Source organism: Elgaria multicarinata, chromosome 2 (assembly GCF_023053635.1).
Source record: "Elgaria multicarinata webbii isolate HBS135686 ecotype San Diego chromosome 2, rElgMul1.1.pri, whole genome shotgun sequence".
Classification (NCBI taxonomy): domain Eukaryota; kingdom Metazoa; phylum Chordata; class Lepidosauria; order Squamata; family Anguidae; genus Elgaria; species Elgaria multicarinata.
In genome coordinates, this window is record NC_086172.1 from 83,930,705 (window position 1) to 83,947,920 (window position 17,216).

The 17,216-nt window shown below is 43.2% G+C and overlaps 1 protein-coding gene across 1 annotated transcript in view; it reads left to right on the plus strand.

Moving 5' to 3' along the window:
* The first annotated feature begins 11,555 nt into the window (after window positions 1–11,555).
* The window catches only part of PKP3 (plakophilin 3), a 73,536-nt gene continuing 67,875 nt past the window's right edge, over window positions 11,556–17,216 (plus strand). The window contains exon 1 of the mRNA XM_063117056.1: window positions 11,556–11,730. Coding sequence (XP_062973126.1) covers window positions 11,680–11,730 — 51 coding nt within the window. The 5' untranslated portion in view covers window positions 11,556–11,679. The remainder of the gene's footprint in view (window positions 11,731–17,216) is intronic.

Consider the following 17,216-nt stretch of genomic DNA (forward strand, 5'->3'; position numbering starts at 1 on the left):
CAACAATTCCCCCATACTGGCTGGGGTTAATAGACATTGAAGTCCAAAATGTCTGGAGAACACCAGGTTGGGGAAGGCTAGACTAGGCCTTCATAGTCTCCATCAGCAAGTTCTCTAGTAGTTCTCTCACTCTAGCTCAGGGGTCCCCAACCTTTTTGGACCCATTGGGCACATTTGGGAATTTGAGACCCTGCTGTGGGCACCACCACAAAATGCCTAATCAGAAGCTCGCCACTTTGGTATCTACCAGTTCTGCTTATTCAGCAATAACTTTTGTTTCATGTCTATTGGACACCACAACGTGTCTTTAATAAGGGATTGTCTAATTTGGCCAATTGTTGGCAGTGCAATACAGCCAATTCTTCTTTTAAACATATGTTTTGGCATTGTCAAGTAGTTGCTTCTTTTGGGGAGGAGGTTATTACACAGATACATTTTGTACTGGAACAATCTTTAATATTCAGTGATGAACACGCTCTTTTACATTATTTACCTGCTTCATGGAAATTAACAAACGGTCAGTGTAAATGGATTCTCTGCACCCTTAAAACATCAGAAGGATGAACACTCACCTTCTATACTGCAATGGATTAAGGACCTTGCAACACTTTCAATATTTGAATGGGTGACAAATGAATATTTATTTGAATATTTGGTCCACGTTTGTTGAAACATGTATAATTGCTAGAAAGTTGTTTGCATTTCATACAAATCTATGTATGTATATTTTCAATAATGGGGGGGAAATAATTAAAAAAACAACCTTCAGGTGCCCACAAGCACCATGTTGAGGACCCATTCCCAGATGCTATTGGAGGTCCCTGCAGACAGAATGGCACCTGCAGACACCGAATTGGAGACCGATGCTACTAGATCATGCCACATTCTGTGTTAATTTTCTTTAAAAAAAATTTTTTTTAATTATTAACTATTTGAAATGTAGATGAGGGGACAAAACTACCCGACACCACAGTTTTAAAATCTATGGTAGCAAAGTACCAAAAAATGGTAGCAAAGTATGGTATGCAAAATGGCCAAACAACAAATTGCCTTATAGGAATACTTACAAGTGCATAAAGTATGGTACATGTTGACCAACGAACCAAAGAAAATGGTTTTATGGATTCCCTGAAATTGCTCAGTTCTGAGTTCAATGTATTTTATTTTATTTTATTTTATTTATTTATTTATTTATTTCATTTCATTTCTATACCGCCCAATAGCCAGAGCTCTCTGGGCGGTCCACAAAAATTAAAAACATTCAAAGTATAAAACAACAGTATAAAACCATACTATAAAATACAATATATTTTATAGTATTTTATTTTAACGTAATGCATGATGGTGGATTTGAACAGCCCATTTACTCCTGCTTTCCAGCTAAACAGCCAGCGGAGGGTAAACAACAGATTTTCGTCTGAGGGGCTTCAGTTCTGTATGTTTCAGAAAACTCTGAGCCAAGCCATGGATCCAGGAGGAAGCAGGGTGATTTCTGTGACCCATATTATATTAGAAGCCAGATTTTGCGAGTAATTTTTGGAAGGGTTGGCGGGAGTTTCAGAAGTGATAAGGAGAGAGCGCCAGAGAAAGGTCACTTTATATCAGGAATTAAGGTAATAATGATCTCCCTCTTAGACTTGTGGAAATACTGTCAGAACTGCCTATTCCTGATTTTTTAGTAGTTCAGTGATGGGGGGGGGGGGAGAAATTCAGCCTTATCCCTTATTGCATTGCTGAAGAGCCAGTCCACTCAGCCATTCTTGCTGAATCTTCAACCTGCCATCTAACTAATTAATGGCACCCAAGCACCCTTCAAAGCCACAAGTTGGCAGGCCCCGACAACGGAGACAAAGACGGTTTCACGAGGCACCTTTTGTACTCCAGGGCCGTACGCATTATAAATAGCTACAGAGGAAGAAAGATGGGCCTCAAGCTGCTACCAATAAGAAGATTTATTTTGGAAGTATAGAAGATATAAAAAGCCCAATGCCTTCCGATAAGAATCTTTCTCAAAGGCAACAAAACAAATCTAATGCCCTTTCCTTGTAAAGAACATTCTTAAAAAGAGAAACAGCCTTCTAGAGAACGGATAGTAAGAAACTGCCTTTTTGCTTCTCTTCAAGAATATATCTCCTTATTCGGTGGCAGTGTGATGAGCCTGGTGGGATTATTGGGTATTACTGCCTCTTTTCCCCCTGCCTGTAACTTGCAGACAAGGTTGCAATATTCCCAACAGAGGCTTGTTTCTTTGTATTTTTCACCTTCTGCTGCTCCATCGCTCACCTCCACCATCTCCACCCCTTCACTTCGATGGGAAATAATAGGGTATTTTTCAGCTGCCACCCACAGGGTTGCCACCAGCCCCTGGCCTTGGAGAGGATTGCTGTATTTATATTCTTCCTCATCCCAGAGGAAAACATATCGTTTTAGCTACGGCTGGTGAAACTTTGTCTTCAGTTTTACAATCCAGGGCTGTTAGTTCATCTCACATTTTCTCTGCTTTTAGTGTCTGCACGAGAAAAGCACTTAACAAATTATTGCTTCAGCCAAAAAGCCACAACAACTACAAAATTACAATGGAAAACGGCATACTAGTAATAACCCAATATGATATGAGGCCAATAACGGAAGCCAGGGCCCATCGAGAGTTAGCTTTGAAAGAAAATTGCCTGTTGGTCTCAAGGGTTTCATCACCAATTGCACTGCACCATGATGCATAGCTGTAAGTTATTGCAATGGGTTGTGTATTGGGCTACCTTCAAAATTAGTTCAGAATCTGGAGTTGGCCCAGAATACGGTTGCAAGATTATTAACTGGATTGGGTGTTTTTGACCACATTATGCCTGTAACTTTGTCAGCTGCACTGGCTCCTAGACCATTTCCAGGCCAAATTTAAAGTGTTGGGTTTAAATCCCAACCCAACTTGGGACTGGGGGCTGACTTCAGAGGGGATTTCGCACAGATTGAGAGCCTTTTGAGGTTGTTTGCAGCACATGACATCATGGCCAGTGCATTGCCAACTTCGGTCTTGAAAAGCCTCATTATCAGAAAATCATTTTACTCTGGTTTTTTTAGTTAAAGCTGCTCCCAGCATTTCCACTGTAGTGTGCTGTGTTCCTCCACATTAACTCCTGAGCATGCCTTTGTGACCCGACTATGATGTGGTCAAGGGATAATCTCCCCACCCCAATTCACTCTTTCCCTCCATTGCCACTACTGTTATTTGACTTCTCCATTTTCTAGCCTGTCCCCATTGAGAACTGTGATTATGCGCGTCTCTGATGCTCGTGTTACTTCATTTCTCTGATGTTTGCGTTACTTCAGTTCTCTGATCCTCCGAGCACCCTTGCCGAATGAAATGAGGTTGGTGACCACCAGGGATGGGGATGGCCTTTTTGGTAGTGGCACCCCAGTTGTGGAATTCCCAGAGAAATTTGCATAATGCCATCTTTATGGTCTTTTTGGTGCCATATGAAGAGTTCTTTTATCACCTAGACCTTTTTAATAACTTATGGTCTGGGTCTCTCAGTAATGTAGGTTTTAATTCCATTTTACTTTTTTATCATTTGTATTGTGAGCTGCCTGGAGAACTTCAGTTATGGGATAGCTCTATAAATACATCATCATCATCATTAGGCCAAGGCCAACTGTATGGTTCCACCAGGGGTGGGCAACTTGTAGCCTCCAGACGTTTTGGTCTACAATTCCCAGTATTCTTGGCCACTGGCCATGCTAGCTGGGGCTGATGGGAGTTGAAGTCCAAAACATCTTTAGAGCACAAACTGGGGAAGGCTAGACTAGTTCTCCACAGTCTCCACCATCAAGAAACACGTCAGGAGGCCGAGGACCACCACGGCCGTCTGGTGGTTCTTCCCGTAGGACCAGGCGTCTCCCAGCGTCTCCAAGGCTTGCTCCGGCAACAGCTGGACCACCTCTTGCCAGCCGAAGAAGTCCAACTTAACGTTTCTCATTCCAGCTACTAGTCCATACCATATTCTGGGTTAATAGTCTGACAGCATTTTAAAAAATATTAACTACATGAAATGTAGATCAAGTGACAAAGGCTATGTTGGCGAGGGCTGATGGGCACTGGAGGTCCACAAGTTGCCCACGCCGGGGTTATGCTGTAGTGGAGAAATAGTCCTTGAAGCAAATTGCCCTTGAAACGCTGAGCATGGCGTAGGCATGTTCTGCTCTTTCAGTGAAGCTGAGTGACTGCAGCTGCTGAACTAGTGCTGATCCTGTTAGTGACACCTAAATAGTCAGCCACAGGAAATGATTCAGATGTGGATCAGATCTCAGTGGTGGGCCACATTAGCATTTGATTATCTTCCCCAGGCACAGCTCCACCCCCTCTGTCATTTAGCTTTTACACCTGCCAGTGTATCACACATTACTTTAGAGTCATGTGCCCAGCTTACTTTTTCTCTCTCCCACAAGCTTTATTCCACTCTAATTTACAGAAAATAACATTTTGCAAAATAGAACTCTGGAGAATATTTCTTCATCATGCAGAGATAATATACAAATTTCACAAATTGGTTGTAGAAGAGGGAAGTTGAAGAGTATCCCAGAGGGTGGAGGGGAAATTCTATCCAGTGTCCATTTGTATATATTAATTCATTTCAATGCATGCAAGTGTAATCTGCCCATTTGGTCAAGATTGAAACTAAACTGAAATCAAAAACAAGCACAAACCTGACTGAGATCCATTTGTGAAGAAAAAGCTGTATTGAAAATGTCAGCAATGCTAAGTAAGTCACCAGGCCAGCCCAAGCAGAAAATGGTGCCACCCCCACCAGTCAAACTGCATCGTGCCAGGGCCAGTCCTACCATTAGGTGAAGTGTGGTGATGGCCTCAGGCAGCAGATACTGGGGGGCAGCAGGAGTAACCCTTCCATAACTGTTTCTCCTGAGTCCCCCAGGAATTCCCCACTGTTTGAAGACAGCTGTGTGTGTCACTCCATAAAGTAGCCTGTTGCCCTCAGATGCCCTGTGCTGAGGGCATCAGAGGGCACCGATCCTATGGCCAGTGTTGAAGTAAGATTCAACTGCCATTCCAGTTGTACATGGAGTGCAAGCGAGGGTGAGACCATCTTGTATTTTACCTCTGGCAGCAAAATGTTTTGGGCTGGCCCTGCACAGACCCAAAGCCAGAAAATTTATCACCTGGGGTGCCAAAATCATCTCTGGTAGTGCAACATACATTAATAAATCCAACAGTTAATGATTTGCTGCACTAATGACTCCCAAAATCAGCTGCCTGAGGCAGCAACCTCACACCGCCAAATGGTCAGCCGAGCCCAAGTAAGTGTACGAATACAGAGAAGGTTCCTTCTGATGATCCTCCAGACAGGGCAGCAGAATAAAGATGGTTATAAGGGCTGCTTTTCAGTCCTTTCCCCCCATCCCCATCCCCTCTAGTCTTCCGGCTCATATTCTATGTCTGAAAACAACTTGTCCCAGAGCATCTCCAGCCTTAGAAGAGAAGCTGGGAATGGAAGAACCCCCACCCCCAGGAGAGAACACCCTAGTTTGCACCTTCATGTTGGAAGCTCTCAATGCAAATCAAGTGTGGGAAGAACGACTAGCTAAGTTAGGACCTCCTCAGGAGAAGCTACGCCCAGTACAAAATGTTTGCATATGCACTAGCTTTCTAGAGCCCTTCACTGCAGTCCGCTGAACCATTTGCTTGATGGATCACTATTTCGCAATAGAAATTACAGACATGGAAGGCCCAATACTGATCAGGCACATACGTAGCAAGGCTTGAAATAAACCTAGCCCCCCTGCCCCTAATCTGGAGTGGAGGCCCTGTGCTTAATCTAGGGTAAAATGGAGAGGGGTAGACTTGGCTGCTAGCTCTGTCTTTAAAGGAACCATATATCTTCATTATTATCATTATCATCATCATAATTATTATTATTATTATTAGTAGTAGTAGTAGTAGTAGTAGTACTTTAAATAATTGTGCATCATCCCAAAGAGCAGCAGCTGGGCCAGGTTTGTGGGCGAGGTACCATAAAATGAAACTGAGTGGTTGTTTCATTGCACTTACAGCTATTCCCATTTTACAATGCCTGTTCCATGAGCATGCAGTTAAAAATAACCTCAAGTGGGAAAACATAGCAAAGGTGCTGATTAAGTACAAGCAATTCAGACGACTGTTTAGCTTAGTGTCTCAAACTGGTTTGGCATGTTTAAACACCTTCTTCCAATTTAGTGGTCTCTAAACTACTCTTAATTAATCCCATGCATGCAAACACACAAAATGCAACGATGAAACGTGTACAAGGTTAGGACTCATGAGATCATAGAGCAAAAGATTGTTCTTAATAATGCCCTCCCTAAGCTCGCTCTGTAGTTAAGGACACTTGTTTTATCTGCTGGGGAGTCACAGCATCTTATTGCATGGAGAAGAACCTTTAAAGCAATAGGCTCATTAAAACTTACATCGACTTATGAAGCAAGCATTGCATGGCTGGAGGTGCATTTATTAAGAATATGAAAAGAAAATGGGTTGAGAATAGGCATTTATGTCTCTCAGCTTTGTCTCTGTGAAGGTGTGCTATAAAATATAGGATGGGACCATACTCTATAGCTCATTCTATGCATAGGGAAAGTCCCAGTTAAAGCCCTGACATCTCCAGCCAAGGGAATCTCCAATAACATGATCGGATGACACTTCTCTGCCTGGGACTCTGGTTGCCCACCAGAGTAGACAATACTGAGTTAGATGGATAGATAGTCCGTCCTGGTATAGGCCACTTCCTGAAGATCTAAATCAGCCAAACTGGGTTGTTCATGGTCTTTGGCCAGAATCTCTCCAAATCCAAAACAGTCTTAAAAATCTGAAAGTGGGTCTTTTATTATTGCTCTGTGGGTCCCTATATCTATTTCTGGAATTATGCTATGTATTGCTGTCATCTTTGGGACTGTAATGCACATATACACACCTCTCAAAGCTGCCATTTTTGTTTACGTATGCCAGCTACTTTGATAGATGCACATAAGAACAGTTGAATTCCCAAGACTCTAGTATAGTGGCAGCAAAAGACACAGATACGTATACTGGGCCAACAAGGTAAATGGGCAGGATCAGCTATGCATAGAAAGAACTTCCTAACACATGTTTATTATTTATTTTAAATGTTTATACCTTGAACGTCTAGAACAATGTCTTCAAAAGGAAGTTTCCACTTCCATAAGAATATAAGAAGACATGTTGGATCAGACCAAGGGTCCATCTAGTCCAGCCTTCTGTTCACACAGTGACCATCTAGCTGCCCACAGGAAACCCACAATCTGGTCATGAATGCAAGATAATATTAATTAAAACTAAATACCAAGTATTAATAGCCTGTGTGCAGGACTATGTTTATTGCAGAACTTTGCTTTTGTCACTGCCAAAACTTATCTCTGCATAGTCAGGCTTTAGCCAGGAGTTGTCACTGCATGCTAGGATAACACAGCAAATAGTTACTTGGAATTTAAAAGGTAACACCACTTTCTCTCCATTTTTCTCACAGTTAAAGCAAGGTTACCTATTCACTTTCTCTCCATCATTTCATCCTTTAAGGTTGCTTTAACCATGTTTTCTTGTAAATCATCTGAGTATATTATACGTAATTGCTGACAAATATCAGATAGCATGTGTACATCATAAAGGGCAGGCAGGCCTATTTGTATACTTTGATTGTGCAGGCGTAAGAAAATTGCCCACAATATGCTATTGCAAGCAAAGTTCAGCTTCCACAGAATTGTAGCTTTCACATTTGAAAAGAGCAAGTTTGTAGTCCTTATGACTATAAATATATGTTTGAAGAAGGAAAACTGAGTAAGAAAACCAAGTAATTGGGGTGGCGCTTCTTGATATCTTGCACATTTCTTTCCTTCCCCATGACTAGCATAACCAGAATAAATTATGCAAAATGCTAAAAATGGCAGAATAGTGAAAAATAAAAGGAATCATGAGAATTGTGATGAATTTCCATTTATACACAAATTGCAGAATTGAGCCTTTCTTTGTTCAGAATATTGCCAATGTGGGGTAGAGTCGACGCCTTCAAAAACTGGCCTGTGTCCAAAAACAAAAGCAGCAGTAAGCCTAAACCATCACAAGCTTCATCAGCCCAAGGAGGGATTGAATTAAGTCCTGAGTGCGAGTGGCGTGGCTTGTCCTGTCAGCTGTAGCTTGGTGGGCATCACAAGTGAATGTAGGACCTGACAGATGCCCTGACAAAAGTATTTCCCCCCAGTGTGTAATACAAATAGCTTTAACAGTGGAGAGGGGACACAAGAACAAGAATTCTATATTATAGGTATGCAGATTTCTACACACAATTAAACTCAGGTGTTGGGAAATCATAACTTACGAAGTGGCCATCAGCCTTATGGACAGACCAATAAGCACTTTGGTTTTCAAAAGAAAATATCTTATTAGAAAACCATTCTGCAAGAATTACCTTGGAAGTGCAGCAATTGCCGCAACGCACTTTTGAAAATCTTGCTTCACAGGTTTGATGCAAATTTTAATCAGCCTGTTTCTTAAAAGTTTTTTCCATGCAGCCAGAAGCAAGTGACTCTGCAGGTTAGGTAAACTTGTCAAGGCACATTTAAAGGCTCTAGCACAGCCTAACATACTCACTCATAGTAAAAATTTCCATACTTAGCAAAGCTGTGTCACCTTTTCTGCCCTGGATTTCTGCGTGACAGTAGATATAAGCCTAAAAACAACATTAGGGAGTTGCAAGAAATGTAATCATGCTGGCTGGGGATGATGGGAGTTGTAGTCCAATACATCGGGAGGTCACCAGGTTGGGGGTCGCTGGATTAGGGAATGTTTGGGTTCGGAGGTGGGAAATGGCTAATTACTAATCCCTTCTCAGCCATGAAGAGTTGATGATCAAAGGGCAGCCAAACATATTCCTATCATGCATGCATGCTTGTAGCCGCTTTCCATCAACAGACTGCCCTGTCAAGCAGCCCCCACCTGGAAAATATACACCAGGTTCTCATGACCATCGCAACCCATGCCACCTGGGTTTAACCTTCACATAACCCTCACATAACACACCGTCCAGGTTCACAGGACAAGCCATGTCATGGCTTGCATATTCAAAATGGCAGCCGGCACTCATTGTGAAATCCCACCAGTTAGTAAGCTCACAGTGGCTTAGCTCCATAGCCTCTTAGTTCACTCCATCTACCCAACAGAGACCTGATGCTGCTGATGGCCCATATACATGGCTCCAACAGGTCAGCCCAGAGCCTCAAGCTGCCTTATCTTCCGTATTTTCCTTTGTCTCCTGTCATGGGCACCCTAAACTGTATTGTATTGGACATCCTTATGCACTGGGGCCTGCAGATTAAGCCCCCCTTCATTCTTAAATTATTCCATCCTGCTTTATTGCACCTTTCCTCCAAGGACCCCAAGGTGGGGTACATGGTCTTCCTCCTCTGCATTTTATCCTTATATCAGACCTGTGACATAGGTTAGGCTGAGGGTCAGTGACTGGCCCAAAGTCAGCCAGTGAGCCTCATGGCAGAGTGGGGACTAGAACCCAGGCCTCCCCATTCTTAGTACAACACTCTTAACTGCTACACCATACTGGCTCTGCATGCCAAATATGTGCTCCACCATGGAGTTATGGTCCCTCCTAAGCTGCTGACAGTAGACGAAAGGGGAGAAAGACATGAAATGAGAAACAATCATCTTCCCTTTTTCTGGCCGTGTATGCCTGCATAACTGAGCTCTGGGAACCAAAGAGGGGTGAAGATCCATATGAACAACAAGCTGTTCATTGTGTTTTCCAAAGCACATGTTCCACCTGGAGAAGAACCACAGAAACTCCAGTTCAGCCCCCAAGTCCTTTGGAAAGTGGGTTTCCACTAGCCCCTAGGAAGAGCAGTGAACTGCAATGGAAATATTTGGGCTCTCATTGCTGTCCTTTTTTTTTTTACAAGATGTAAATAAAAATTACTTGCTGAATGTGATTAAGCAATACTTGTATTCCTCAGTGAGGACCACCCAGGTGCCAAGCAGCTACCAGCTTTCACCTCCCCTTCTTGTCAGTCTGACCACACGTTTCATCATTTTCTTGCAACTCTCTGCCCCAAAAGCAGGCATTTAAGTTTGGCTTCTGTGATCTCCAAGGACATCTGTCTCTGATGATGTCTTCGTCCCTTATCTCCTCCCATTCCCTCTAATTAGCCAACTAATTTAGCTTAATGACTTAGCCTCCTTCTTTTACTCCAAAATAGGGTAGATAAAGAGGGGGGAAAGAGCACACAGATTTGCATAAAGTTTGCATGTGCTAATTTATGTGTGTAGGTGCAAATTTGGAAACAATGGCTATAATTTAAACAGAAGTGCAATGCACATCTCACCAGTGTGGGGAAGACTAACCAGGTGGCATGTGGGTCTACTCAGTCTACTGTGTTAACTGCTGATGGGCAGTTTCAAGGCCCCCTGGTCTACCTTTTTATGGTTATCTTTAAAGTAGGCTTGTACCTGAAACCCCTTAAAGTAAAGGGCACTTTCAAATGGAGGACTCTCCTCTGGAAAGCAGGACACATGACAACCCTACTTCTGAAATGACAGGGATCCTAACTCTTCTACGCAATGCCTTCCCACTTAGTCACAGCAGTAGAGTCATGTACACAGACACACACCCCACATGCCCTGGTGTTCCATAGATGAATATTCCTCAGGAGTGCCTATATCTAGAGTTAGGAGTGCCTATTTCTATTGTGCCATCATTGCCCCTGATTCATTCGCAGCATTTTACAAGGGCTCTAGACAACCATCGGATGTTTGCAATTTAATCCTGCATGTATCAAAGAGCAGGCCTTTGAGTCTTACTGTGAATTTTGTGTCTTCCCCATCCATGCAGCACAATTTTTTAGCTGCTGAAATCTGAACTGCTGTCCAAAACGACAGGGTGAAGGAATGGGGGGGGGGGCAGTAATGAGGATAACAAGAAAGGAAAGAAATAGAAAGGTAATAAAGTAAAGAGAGAAGAGGCAAAAGTGTGGGAAGGAAGCAAGGCCAGACAGTCACCCTGCCCAGTAAGGGAAATTAATGGAGGAAATAAAAGTCTTGGTTCTGTTGGTGTGGCAGTGATTCAGCTCTTCCTTAATCCGATGGATTATTTATCTGAATCTTGGCCTTGCCCTGCTAAGAGACTGTTGAAACTTGAACTGAAGGTGAAGGTAGCATTGGATGGAAAGGCTGGGGCAACTTGGAAACAGCCTGTGCTCTCTCTTTCTTCCTTCTACCTCCTGGAGCCTCACCAAAGCCTGGTTTGGCTAGCAGGAGCCCACACGGTAGCCAAGGCTCACCTAGGAGCCAGCTGCTGTTGCTGCTGCTCTGCAAGATGAGCTCCTTCCCTGGGCCTAGAGAGTACAAACTTGTCTTAGCGGCTTTTATAAACTTTTGCCTGTTTTTTTTTAATCAACAATGAATGAAAATGAACCGGTTGGGTAACATCAGTGGGTGGGACTAGCTTTTAGCTCCCAGCCCAGCCCAGCTGAGCCCAGCCCATTGTAGCACTGACAGTTACTCAACAGTGAGAGTTTAATTGTCCAGGCTGCTTGAAGAAGGAAATATCTGCCCAGTCGTCAGCCTGTGGGACCTCAACAGCCCTGGGCCAAGGCACGTGGGAAATTGCCTCCATCATGACTGAAAGGATGCTACAGGGGAACAAACGGTCCAGGATGCCAAGCAGTGTAGGTCTCCCTCTCCCTCCCTCTCTCTCTGTCTCTCTCTCCCTCTCTCAATCCCTCTCTCCCCTTGCTTTCTTTCAGTCTAGGAGAGGTTGATAAGGAGAAGTTAATGCAGCTAGTGTTGGCATACTATAAGCAAGTGCTGGGCTGCAGTGTGTAATACCTTTTGACGCTGCCTCTAGTAAGAAGTGTAGCAGTTCAATTTGTGTTCCCATGGGGGAATGTAGAAGCCTGTTTGGGAAATGCCACTAGGGCTGCAGTCTGAAGCACATTTACCTGGGAGAAAGCCACGTTGAACTCCATGGGATCTATTTCTGAGTAAAAACACCAGGAATCAGGCTGCACACAACTCATGGCTGCCTTACAAGTTGTTAGCAGGCAGAAGACATCTTTGGCTCCTGAAAAAAAATATAGAGAAAGGCTTGAGATCTATTATTGTGATTTTCTGCATAAATAGATGGCTCATCTATTTATGCAGGCTCAAGGAGAGCTTCATTCCACTAGGAGCAAGGGGATTTCATGTTCTCAAAGATCCTGTGATCCTGTTAAGAGGTTGTGTGTTCTGGCAGTGACGTACGTGAACCTGTATTAAACGATCCCACATCAGCCATAAATGCAATGGGTGGCTGCATGCAAGTCTCAGTTTCCCAGTCACAATTCCTCTCCTGTCAAATGAGATAACGTCTCTCCATACAATGTATAATTAATGTATGAAATTCACAGCTATGAAATGTGGGAATGACCCCTAGTTTCGATGGCTTTTTAAATGGATCAGAGAACACCATGGAGGAAGGTAGTTCTACCAGTGGCTAGTACTCAAGCCTTCCCCAACCTGATGTCCTTGAGATGTGTTGAACTGCAATTCCCATCATTTCCAGCCAGCATGGCCAATAGCCATGGGAGTTGCAGTCCAACACATCTTGAGGATGTTAGGTTGGTGAAGGCTGCCTTAGTGGACTTCTAGTGCAGATGCCATATGCCTCTAAGTGCTGGGGGCAAACAACATGGTTTGCCGCCATGGTCATGCCTTGCTTGTGTGTTCCCCATAAGTGGATGTTAGGAATGGGCAAGAAATTTGTTCCCTTGAGATTTTTATGCAAATTCACCAAATTTGCACCTCATGAGCCAATAAGAGACTGCCTCCCATCCAAAATTCACCACCCTTTCAATCTTGTTGATGCATCGTCAGGGAAAAATGCACACAAAAATGTATATATTAGAGGAACTGCATACAAAATGCATACTTTAAAGAAAAGTGCAAACAAATCTGCATTACATCAATGGAGAAATTCTTGGAAATGCATATATTTGAAAGATGTGTGCAGAAGCATGTATATTTGGGGGAAATGTGCATTAGAAAGTGTGGATTTCCAAACAAAAAGTTTGCAAACTTACACGGAAGTGGCTCAGAACAAGCTTAACTCTGACAACCTGATGATCTCTGCAAGAATGAAACTAACAAATCTGTCCATCCATAAAAGGTATTAGAAGCAGGCTAGCTGGATCTATGGTTTGATCCAACAAGTGAGTTCTTATGTTCTTAATAATAGGCCACAGAGGAGATTTTGAGAATCTGTTTGAGATGAAAACAGAAATGTAGTTTATATACACTTGCAAATGTTGTATAAATTAACAATAAGATAACTGTGGAGCATAAAGATATTCCTACATTCTAGTAAAAATGTTCCACTTATTATTATAAACCCTTTATTCAGTCTGGCAAGACATTTTTGACATGAGTAACACCACTTACTCTGACAGATAATTTATATAGGTGGAAATGCTTTAAAATCTGGGCCAAGGAGTTAGAATTTTCATTTGAAAATGAAAGGGAGAGTAACAGTGTAAACACACTCTGCTTTGCCACAGCAGAATGGTGGTAGTGGCAGGAGTCACAGAAATAGGGTAGGTTCAGAGCACTGTTGAACATCACACTCTCTCTGCAGACCTGGGCAACCAATTCTTTCTTGGCCTCAATTTCCCATCTATAAAGTAGGAATATGAACAATGCATTTCATAGAGCTGTTGTGCGGATGAATAAAATAATTACTATCAAGGCTAAGGAATAGGAGCAGAAAGAAGAGACCAAAGGGATGTAGCAAGTATGGAGGGTGTGGGCATTGGTCAAAGAAGCGAGGGAACTCCTGGTGATGAGTGACAGTGACAGATACAGCTTATGCTCAGGAACAGACTGGCAAATATTCATTAAGCCAAAAAGGTTTCACGACAAGTTGGTGCTCCTCAAACTTGTTTACTGTTACGTATTCTGTAATTTGCATGTGCCAGCGGCTATGTTGGTAGGTGTGGGTTTGAAGGATTTATTCATTCTGTGTGTTCTTTCCACACCTTGCAACTTGGAATCCCAGCCCTGCTGGCCAAACCCCTCCCCAGGACAATTGCAAATCTGGGGATATCAGCAGAAGGGGGGGAATCAAGTTCCATCTCTACCAAGGTAACGAAGGTATGGGGACTTATACAAAGTATAGATATTATTTATCAGTCCCACTGAGAGCCTTTCCACAAGGCCTGGGAGAAAAGTCCCTGCCCCTTCTTTTGTTGCAATGATAAGTGTCTTTACGTTAAGGGGAACCACGTTGCTTACCTGGGGCATTTGTGCTTCCTGCTTTTTTGGTGCGATTGTTATGGGGTGTATTACATAGATGGAAAGGAGCAACCACATGCTTTGAGCTGAATACTTCCCCTCTGTTCACTTCCATTGGGACAGCTCCATCTAGTAGCAGAAGATCCTGCTTTTCCCTAGCTATTAACACTTTAAAAGTGGTTCTTTCATAGTGGAATTTCTAAAGGATATGGTAGAGATGCCCTGGTCATTCACAACATCATATAAATGACTCACAATCTTCCGTGAGTGGCCAATCATGAGTGTGCAATAAATCGTTCATATAAAGAAGCTCGATATATGTCCAGCATCCTGTGACATCCTCTATTTTGGGGCAAAATAGCCTGGGACACTGAAGATAAAGGCTGTGGCAGAGCCTTAATGCCCAGAAATCTAGTGATTATCCAAAAACCAGTTTTTCCATCTGGTGTTCTGGTACTTTATCACCTGGCCCAAAATCTAATCTTTAATTTTAAAAAGGAACTACCTCTCTAATCCTTATAGTTGTGGAGAAATTGGTAAAAAGCAATCTTTTGCATTGTTCTGGCCTTTGAGATAAAATCTCTGACCTTATTGACAAACAAAGGAAACAGTAAAGAAGAGGGAAACAGATATTTCCAGTTCATCTTGCTTGTCACAGCCTCCACATTACAGAAACAAAAATACCTCTTAGATAGCACACAAATGAGGCATACTAATTTAACACATCTAATTTGCATATCCACACACTTCATAACCCATTCAATCCCCAGACCTGTTGTCCTTGGCATTGTCTTCTATTTTGAACATCATTCAGTGGTAACCCTAATATTTTGTTGTTGTTTATTCGTTCAGTCGCTTCCGACTCTTTGTGACTTCATGGACCAGCCCACGCCAGAGCTTTCTGTCGGCTGTCGCCAGCCCTAGCTCCCCCAAGGTCAAGTCTGTCACCTCCAGAATATCATCCATCCATCTTGCCCTTGGTCGGCCCCTCTTCCTTTTGCCTTCCACTTTCCCTAGCATCAGCCTCTTCTCCAGGGTATCCTGTCTTCTCATTATGTGGCCAAAGTACTTCAGTTTTGCCTTTAATACCATTCCCTCGAGTGAGCAGTCTGGCTTTATTTCCTGGAGTATGGACTGGTTTGATCTTCTTGCAGTCCAAGGCACTCTCAGAATTTTCCTCCAACACCACAGTCCAAAAGCATCTATCTTCCTTCGCTCAGCTTTCCTTATGGTCCAGCTCTCGCAGCCATAGGTTACTATGGGGAATACCATTGCTTTAACTATGCGGACCTTTGTTGTCAGTGTGGTGTCTCTGCTCTGCTCTCCTCCCAAGAAGTAAACGTCTTCTGATTTCCTGGCTGCAGTCAGTGTCTGCAGTAATCTTTGCGCCCAGAAATACAAAGTCAGTAAATAATGCTCCCAGAAGGGAAGAGTCCCAATAGACATAAAACAAGAGCTTTGGTTTAAAAGGAAGCCAGATTCCGGCTGGACATCAGGAAAAACTTACCAACTGTTAGAGCAGTACGACAATGGAATCAGTTACCTAGGGAGGTTGTGGGCTCTCCCACACTAGAGACATTCAAGAGGCAGCTGGGCAACCATCTGTCAGGGATGCCTTAGGGTAGATTCCTGCATTGAGCAGGGGGTTGGACTCGATGGCCTTGTAGGCCCCTTCCAACTCTGCTATTCTAGGATTCTAGGATTCTATGAAAATAGCCTTCCCTAACCTTCTATGTTCCAGTTGTTTTGGATTGCAACTCCCAATAGCCTCAGCTAGCATGGCCAATAGTCAGGGATGATGGTCATTGTAATCTGAAACCTCCAGCATGCAAACAAGGGCTAGGCCAGGGACTTGACCAAACACCTCATGGCCTCAGGTCTGCTGTCTAACACTGTGGGAGATGGCTCGTCTAAACAGTATGCTGCAGATGCTGCCAAATTCCAGAACAACTGCTACCACCTGTTCCCATCTGTCCCCACTTCCCATCCACTCCTGGTAAGTTTACTTTGGGTGAGCCACCAGGGTGATGCAGAGGGGTAGGGGCAGAGGACATCTTCCTGAGGGCTTCCTCAAACCTGGCCCTGACCAGTGTTATCACCTAACAATTTGTCTCTCTGTGTTAGGTGAAAGCTTGACATGATGAGATAATTATTCATGACAGCAGTTTCACCTGTGCAGATTATCAAGAGATAACTGCAGTTATGGCAGAGAAACTCATCCTGAGGTGCTTTGTTAGGGTGCAATATAAACAGGATTGTACTGGAAAGAAAACTCACCCAACCACAGTCTTGACTGAAAAATCTGCATTCTTCTCCACACTCTTCTTGCCAGGGCAGAAAAGGCATTGCTCTTATGAGTACTATAAATTCACCACAACTTTGAACTGTAAAGTAAAAAGGTCTGTAATTGGCCTATTTAACCTCATGCGGTGACAGTTCTGGGGCTTCCCAGTGCCTCCATTCATGCATGTGTGCCCCACCATGACACATGTCTTTCCTTCTCAACTCAGTTTTCTCTGGTCCCTCTAAGTGTGTTTTCATAACTTCAGATTATGCCCAGATTATACTGCCCTTCAATGAGCAGCATTGACCTTCTCCAACTATTTAAAACATTATTAGGGGAAATTGCATTGATCCCATCAAAACTGCATTCTGACCCTACTAGCAGAAGGTTTCATGAGATGACACCTTGAGTGGACAAGGTCTTGAACCTGCCACTGGACTGGAGGGAAGAGATGGCTTCAGGATCCATTTCATATTAGTTGGGGAAATTGAGGAATTTTTTTGTGCTATCAGGTTTCACGGTCTTCGTGCTATAGTGCTGACAGACAACTATACTTTTTTAGATTGTGTTGTTTAGAGTCTGCTGTTTTATAATACAAGGTGT